This window comes from Hippopotamus amphibius, chromosome 1 (genome assembly GCF_030028045.1).
Source record: "Hippopotamus amphibius kiboko isolate mHipAmp2 chromosome 1, mHipAmp2.hap2, whole genome shotgun sequence".
Lineage (NCBI taxonomy): Eukaryota > Metazoa > Chordata > Mammalia > Artiodactyla > Hippopotamidae > Hippopotamus > Hippopotamus amphibius.
In genome coordinates, this window is record NC_080186.1 from 198,955,944 (window position 1) to 198,964,476 (window position 8,533).

Below are 8,533 nucleotides of genomic sequence, written 5' to 3' on the forward strand. Positions count from 1 at the left end.
TGAGCTCATCCTGCCAAAGCACTGTCAGGAGAGCCTCTATTTTTATCCTACTTTCTAAGTAGCAGTGGGGAAATATTTTACATTTCATTCAATAGCTCAAAAGGCAAGCACATCATTAGTGAGGAAATATGAAATAAGGCTCAGTCTACTGTGTCAGTCAGAGTCTCTGCATTTTGAGTGTAAATTTGAGCCAAATAAAAGTGTTCAGAGGTCTTTCAATTTTAAAAGTTTGTAACTATGATAAATAATTTTCATAAGGACTATTCGTGGAACTTAAAAAAAAAGATTTCTAAGTTCTATCACAGACTACCAGATCAGAATTTCCAGGACGGGGCCCAGGCAGGATTTTCTAGATCCTTACTACTCTAAATGTGGTCCCTAGACCAGCAGCAGTGGCATCACCTGGGAGCTTGTTAAAAAAGGCAGAATTTTGAGCCTCACTTCAAGACCAACTGAATCAGAATCTGAAATTTATCAAGATCTTCAGACAATTCATCTAAACATTAAAGTTTGAGAAGTGCTGTTCTGGGTGATTCTGAATTTCATTGCTAGCCAAGTAACACTGATTTAAAAGAACACTGCTTCTATATAAACACAAGTAAAATATAAATCCCTTTATTTAAAAAAAAAAAAAACTTCTTGTATAACAATGCCCATACAGAATGATGTTAAAATCTAGATGGATTGGGGTTATGTAATACGTAGGCGGATCAAAAACAATTAATGGCTTAAGTCCTGAAAACAAAGGAGATATTAAAACACAACACAACAAAGACCAAAGTTCATCTCGAGAACAATTCCCCAAAGTTCCTAAAAGTGGCAATACCTTTGGCGTGTTGGATAGGGCAATGTGTCTGCTCTCTCTTCTTATCTTGATTGAAAAGTTTGCTTTGAACAGTGGTTCATCGAAGCAAGGGAAGGCCATTCGTGCCTGAGTTGGCTCAAAATCCGTTACTGCAATTGTTCTATGAAAAGAGATACATTCCAGCCAGAATACATAAGTGAAACCAAAAAAAAAAAAAAAAAAACAACAGGAAAGGAAAGAAAAAAGAATTTGTAGCTTCAGAACACAACTTATCAAAGCTGGAGGCGATATGTTTGATTTCCCAAACTATAATCTTAGTGAATCCAGAATCTATTTTTGAAGAAAATGAGGGTAAAGTTTTGTGTAGTAGCTGCCAATCATGAATCACGCATGGTGCTGGGCACTCTGTTTGCATGACTGCCTCCATACTCATGGCACATAAGGATACTGAGGCTCAGAGAATCTGAGTGACCTTACCAGGACCCTCAGCTAGTAAACTGCTGAGGTAAGCATGCCCAATTTGACTTCAAAACTGACGAGGAACTTAGTAGTTTAGCATCATCACTAAACCTGAGCGGGCCTCAATCAGTCATTTGAATACTTATGAGGTGAGTGATGTCTTCGGTTGTGTTCCCAGGAAGCAGACCCTGATGTATAAGAAAGTTCTGCCAAGAGAAACAGGTAAGGGAGTGAGGGAAGCAGGACAAGGGAAGAGAGAGAGAAGTCCCAGCTTCAACTTTATCCCTGGGGAGCTCTGGAATGGAAACTACACCGTCAAGTTTTCCCCGACTGAAGGCAAGGAACTGGGCTTTCATATTCTGTATTGTCATTGGCTAAGGGCCTTCTTGTGGTACCCAAGCTCCCCGCCAGCCACTTCTAGCTCTCAGCAAACAGTTCCAGCCTTCAGACTATAACAGGTAGATAGATACTCTGACAAATCTCTATACCCCATCACCTTGATAATGCTTGAAATGGTGTAATTATAGATTTATTCTTTGGGCTTTAAAGTCTTAATTAAGCAACAAATCTGGAAAGCATATTTTGATTGGAGAAAGAGAGCAGAATAGAAAAGCTCGAGGGACAGATAAAGGGTGAGAAGGGCTGGGGGGAGAAAGAGGGCCTGTCACAATAATTTTGCCTCAATTAACTTACTTCTGTAAACAGACTGGAAAAGCGAGACTGGGGATCTAAGTGATTTGTTTGGGGCCTCAGTGTTACTTGGATTCAGCAGCAGGTCCTACAAATGCAAAGCAATTGCAAGTGCCTTGAATAATTTTTACTAATGTGAAATTTTGGTTATAATAAGTCTTACATTGGAAAAGCAAAACTTTAAGATTTTCTTTGATATTTACACAATTTTAGTGCTGCATGCAATTTTAGTGCTTCCTACTTTTTAAAGAATTAGTGTTGACTGAATTATTCTTGTATTTTAAGTTGTATGTGTGTGCATGTGTATGTGTAGTGTGTGTATCTGTGTGTGTGTGTGTGTATTAAAAAAAAGACAGAGGTCGTAAAATTCTGTTGACACTGTTCTGCAGATAATCTGCAAATCATACTAGGTGTCTGAGTATGAAGAGAGCTGACTAATTAATCATAAGAAGAGTCATAAATAGCCTGCAGTTAGTTGCGGGAGGCATGTTACTTTCTAAGCTTCTACTCTAAAAAATACCCCCTCTGGTCTCCCTCATCTCCCCAGATTATATCCTTAAAATGTATTTCCTTTAGGTGGAGGTTTTGTCACTTGAAAAAATGAAATAAACCATCGCTGGTCATGTGGTGCCTCAGTGAGAAGTTGCTAAGTTTCCTATTCAACATTGCACCAGGCCTGAGAACAGGCCTCCGAGAACTGAGGCTACGAGGAGGGGAAATGTCCCCGAGGGAAGGGGAGGTGGGCCTGGGGAACACTGTCCTCCGTGGACTGCTGGGGGCTGTGGGGTGGGCAGTGAGCTGCAGAGGGCAGTGAGCACCTGAAGTGCGAAGGGGAGAGGAAGCAGGCAGCAGACGCTGAGCAGCTAAAGTCGCCTGCCAATGTCCACTCCCCTTCAGTTCCAGTGGCATCCTGATTTTGTTCAGGAAGGCAATGTGTCTGATAAAAGAATCACTTCTCTAGACTCTCTTGTAACTTGGTGCCCACATGACTTATTCTGGCCTAGTTGAAGTCATTGGGTGAGAAAGCTTGGTAAAAGGAGTCAGACTCAGCTAGAATGTTTCTTTTTGCATTTTTCTTTCCCCCATTTCCCTCTTTTCCTGCCTGGAATGTGGACTTGATGCCTAGAAGTGCAGAAATCATTTTGTATTAGCAGGAAAGTCACATGCCAAGGATGGCTGAGCAGAAAGACAAAAGGAGCCTGGGTCTTGGATAACATTGGTGAGCACTGCAGCAAACCTGGGATGCCCTACTTCTGGATTTCTTGTTGCATGAGAAAAATAACCCCCTGTGTAGCAAAGCCATTGTATTGGGGTTTCTTAAACTGGCAACTAAATGCAACTGATAAAAGTTAGGAGAACACTGAAACCAGACTCCTCTTCCCCCTGAGATGGACCCTGGCCCTGGACAACCAAATCATCCCCTCTATGAAGCATCCTTGATCCCTCTCTTTCTCTTGCCTTACGTAACTAATGTCAGCAAATTCTGTCTGTTTTACACTTGAAAACAAATGCCAAGTTCAATCACTTCACTCCATAAGCAGCACTGCCAGCCTTGCCCAAGCCAACATCCTTTCTGGCCTGAACAATTGCAGTGACCTCCTAAAAGACTAATCTGCTTTTACTTTTTCCTCTCTATGATGTACCATCAACATACACTTGATCTTTATAAAGCATACATCATATCAGAGCTTTCCAATGACTTCCCATGGCCCCTGAGTAAAATCCTAAAACAAGAGGCTCCAAGTTTCTACATGATCTGACCTCTCTCTACTCTACTTCTCTCCCTCCCTCACACTGCCCTTCATCTCTCAATCACTCCCGTCTTACAGACTTTCACTTGTTGATGCCTTTCCTGTGTCCTTAAATGTCTTTATGATTGTCTCCTTTTTAAAAAAAAAAAGTTCAGGTATCAGTTTAAATGCACTTCCTCCTCAGCAAGAACTTCCCTGGCCACTCAGCTAAATTATTCCCAATCCCTAATCTATATCTCACTAGTATACATTCAGTGCCTAGAACGGTGCCTGACACATAGCACGTGCTCAGTAAACATGAGCTGATCAAATAGACCATATTTCTCAGTTCTCCAAAGTGACTTGTTTCTGCCTCCTGGATTTGAGTCATGCTGCTTCCTGGGCAATGTACACGCTCTCACTTCTTCTCTCCCAGCCCAAATCTTAACAGACATTTCCTTTTGGTCTCAGATCAAGTCTCACCTCCTTTGAGAAGCCTTCCATATTTCAGCTGTCTCTGCCCTGAACATCCTTTCCCCTAGCAGATAAACATGTCAGTCTGGTCATAGTCACATATTGGCCTTTCCTCCTGGTTTTTCTCCCTCTAGCCACCTATGCCTCCGCATCCTGTCTTCCCACTTTTATTGCAATTTCCTTTAGGAATGGCAGAGCTGCTCCTTCTGAGTTACCCCACAGTTTTTTTGGCTTTTCATAAATGACTACTGAAGCATGCCCCTAGCAAAGAGACATAACCCGTAAGGAAAGTGTCACAAAAGATTGTAAACAACCGGAACTATATCTTACCTTGTTTCACCACCAAGAGTTCTGTACGTGCTTTTATAAAAGCCTTCAAAACCATCAGCTAGCTTGGCCTGGAAGTCAATAGCCACAGAGTATCTCAGGTCAGCCATGAGTTTCTCTGGAGCCAGCAGGGCAATTTGTTCATGAGCGGGGTAACTCAAAACAGTTAGCTTTTCCCCTGGTTTCCTGTATCTCAAATCTTCCTCTGACTGAAGAGTGGCATTCATGATTTCAAGATCTGTGCTGTGCAAGATGATGAATTGGGTGGCATCTCGAACCAAGACTTCAATCTTCTCAGATGCAACAAAGTCCAGGGAGGTGAGATTCGGGTGGACAAAAAGGTCATAGTGGAGGGGAATGACCACAGTGGGGAGCCTTAGCTCACGCCAAGGAAATATTTCCCCATTGGTGGCTACTGGGAAAGCCCCGGGGTCCTTTTTGAACTGATCAATAGATGAACTTGTGAACTGAGAACAAATACATATTTGGGGCGTGAAGACTGCTGAGCAGTAAAATCCTATGTAAATACTAAGTATTAGTTTTCCACATGAATTAGCCATTACAGCAGAATGGAATACTAAATCTATTCTCTAGAAGATAAGTTAACATCCAGGCTAAATCTCCACAGAGAACTGTAGTGTTGCCTCCAGATATGTCACTCAGGATCTCAGCAATATGTTTCAATAAAAGGATTTAACCTAGGAAGAAAAAAAAAAATTACAGCATGAAGAAAAAGATTTCAACTCATAAATAAAACTTGAAAAATAAATGGGCATATGTGAATTGGGCCAAATATCCCAAATAAATAGAAATAAAGTAGAAATTGAGTTATCATCTGGTTATTCTAAATAAAAATTTTTTAGAGCTAAGTTGAAGGGACTCTGCCTTAAAATTGCATCTACGAATCCCCTCTGCATTCCATGCAATGTGCAGAAGGTAGGTGTGTAAATTCATTGCATGTTGAACGTTTTTAACATTTAGTTACATCATTTTAAGAGTGTGCCTGGATACCTGAAAGTAAACTGCACAGGTGTCTCTATTTTGTCTTAATAAGTCATGAAGAGTGCTCAATATTCTTTGGATACCAGATATTACCATTATCAATGGCATTGAACTTCACCTCTTTCAATAAAGTACATTAGCGGAATGGCCCCATTCTATGGCTGCTGGTGTAAGGGATGCTGGTCAAGCTAAGTGTTTACCTTCAGTTTATTTCCAATATATCAAAAGCTGTGGAAATAAAATTTGATTTGTAATATTCAAACAGAGTTTTTAAAAGTTGCTTCAGTTTTCGTCATCTCAGGGTACCTTTGAAAATACAAATCAAACTGAACTCACTGCCTCTGTAAATAAAACTAAGGCAATTTCTTCTCGTTAGAAGGGTAACACTACAAAACAAATAAAATAAGGACAAACAATACATGTGTTGAATTTAGGTATCCATTTCTGACACCCACCCTGCCACCTGCCTCTATTTACCTCCTCCCTACTTCAACTTAAACCCATGAATGGTTCCCTTTCCTTTTCTGTTTTATCATTAACACATCCTTTTGAATTAATTGTCTAAATAGTTACTTCAATTTTCCAGTTTGCAGTATTAATGCAGATCAACAAATATTTTAAAGAAACAAAGAAAAAGAAGAAAATAATGGTTAAATAACAACACATCTCTCCTCTTTTTAGCAAACATTAAATTATTGCTACCAAATCCCAATGTTTCAAGGGCCTCTGATACATAAAACCATAACTGGTCTATTAGCCTGAATTTCTGATGGTTTAAAAAATGAAATTACTTATTTATTAGGGCCTGGGAAATCAGAATGCCTGGGTTCCAATTCTAGCTCCATTGTACTTACCTGATGATCTTGGACAAATTTTCTGATGTTTTGAGCATTAGTTTCCTTGCCTATAAAATAGTGTAATGATTTACACTAACATTGGGAGGATTAAGTGAAATAATTCATGTGAAGAAATTGGCACAGCACAGCAACTAGTATACAGGAAGCATGTAATGAATGTTAAACATTAAATTATTCTTGTGGTTATTATAACCTATTATAACCTGGCTTAAATTACGGAGTTTTGCCCCCACATGTAGCAGACATACCCAAAAGAAACTGTATTTTTTTGGTAAGAGAGGAGAGAAAGGCCTTGATATTTACTCATGTGGCCTTTAATTTCAGAACTGATAAGAACTTTAAAGGCCGGCTAGTTCTTAGCGTCCAGATAAAGAAACTGAGGGTGCGTGACTCTCCCAAAATAACCCAGGAAGTCTGAAGCAGAATCGGGACTAAAATACAGCTTTTTGACCCCTTGCTTTCCATTATACTGCGCTTTATTGCACTAAACAAAACATCCAGAGATTGAAGATACAAGAACTGCAACAAACATTTGGGAAAAGCTAAGAGAATCTCCGAAAGAGAGAGTCAGTTAAACAGATTCTTAAAATCCTATCCTTCACTGCAGGTACTTTCCAACACGGTAGTGCCAGATTCACCCGCTTTCCCCAGATCCCCACCTGAGCTTGCAACAGCTCCTCAGTACAGAAGTTTTATACCTTCAGTTCAGGTCATTATTCTCACTGAAAAATAATGAGTTTAAGACAAATTCAAGAGAAACTTTGATGTGTTACCTTAATCCACGCGGTTGCAGATTTGAATGGAGGGAAGTTTATTTTTGCTTTCACTTTCTATTCTGGCAAGATTCAGAACTTTGCATAACTGAAATTAACAAGCAGCCTCAGCGTAAAAGCCACACCATGGCAAGGCTAGGTAGGACCCCAGCATCCCAGTGACTGCTGCTCCTGCTGTTTTATCCTCCCCATCCCCACGTCCCCAGCTGTGAAGCCTTCAGAACCTCATGGACTTTTTTTTTGTTTGTTTGGGTTTTGGTTTTTATTTTTTAAACGCTGAGTTAATTTTAAGACACGATCTTGAATTCCTCACTGCGCTGTGTCCATATTGCTGTGAACTCTGACCTCTGTCCTTCCACCTGGAAAAGGTAATTCCCAGCCAGCTTCTATGACCTTTAACAGAGGTGATATACCCCCTTTCCTCTGTCTATAACCTCCCGCCTCCTGGGCAAAAAGGGGCTGTACCCCGCCTTTATGTCTCTCCATCTTTCCTGGGTCTCCTCTTTCTCACCACCCTGGATATGGGCCTTCCACAAAGATAAAACCTCTGCTCTCTGCTCTTTTCCCATTTTACTCTTTCCTCGGAGAATATGTTCAAGCGCAGAGATTTCTCATTTTCCCTCACCCATCCCACATTTCTCTCTCCTGATCTCTCCTTCCAGGTTTCTGCTGCCACAATTCCAACAGCCTGCTGGGCTGTCTTTCCATGGATGTTCTGCTAACAACTCAAGCAATGCCTTCTTTCCCCAGACTGGAGCCTTTTGCTTTAAATTCCTCTGCTTCGAGCCTTCCTCCGTTGTCTGTGACTGGACCACATCGCTATTTTGATTCTGCTCCATTCCGGTTTGTTACCAAGTTCTGTTGATTCTTCCTTTTTAATCTCTTTTTATCCAACTTTAAAAAATTATTTTCCCACAGTCTTTAAAGCAGTCTAGGTCCTCTTCACTCCTCACATTGGCCTTCTAACAAGTTTTGCTGCTTCTCAAGATTCGTCCTCGCAGTCCACTTGTACGATGCTAGCCAGCAGATTATTTATTTCAGCCACTGCTTGATAACGCCACCCCCCTGGATCCAAACCTTTCCAGCGTTTCCCCCTGTTTACACAGAGAGGCAATTCCCCTGTGGAGACCGTGGGCGGCCCACTGGCAGCCCAAAGGCCACATGACCTCTTTGAAGGTCTGTCTGGTGTTTTGTTTAGATCCTAGTGCATTAAAGGGCCACATGACCTCTTTGAAGAACTGTCTGGTGTTTTGTTTAGATCCTAGTGCATTAAAGGGCCACACACCCACACAACTGTTGTTGTCAAGTGAAATGTAACTAGCTTGGCTCCTAATGTCTTTCAGCCTCCTTCACACACTGGTTTCATGCCTTGTCCTGCTGTGCATCTCTGTTTGCAGCCTGTGCTTTGGTTCAACA

The 8,533-nt window shown here is 41.1% G+C and overlaps 1 protein-coding gene across 2 annotated transcripts in view; it reads right to left on the reverse strand.

The window, feature by feature from the left end:
- The window catches only part of ERAP2 (endoplasmic reticulum aminopeptidase 2), a 40,181-nt gene extending 31,930 nt beyond the window's left edge, over nt 1–8,251 (reverse strand). Inside the window, exons 1-3 of one of the 2 annotated variants that reach the window (XM_057738656.1) lie at nt 7,118–8,251; nt 4,489–5,183; nt 827–965 (exon numbers count right to left, since the gene is read on the reverse strand). In XM_057738656.1, the coding sequence (XP_057594639.1) occupies nt 827–965; nt 4,489–5,045 (696 nt within the window). In that variant the 5' untranslated portion in view covers nt 5,046–5,183; nt 7,118–8,251. The remainder of the gene's footprint in view (nt 1–826; nt 966–4,488; nt 5,184–7,117) is intronic. The other variant, XM_057738646.1, reaches the window with a different exon arrangement.
- Nucleotides 8,252–8,533: the final 282 nt, after the last annotated feature.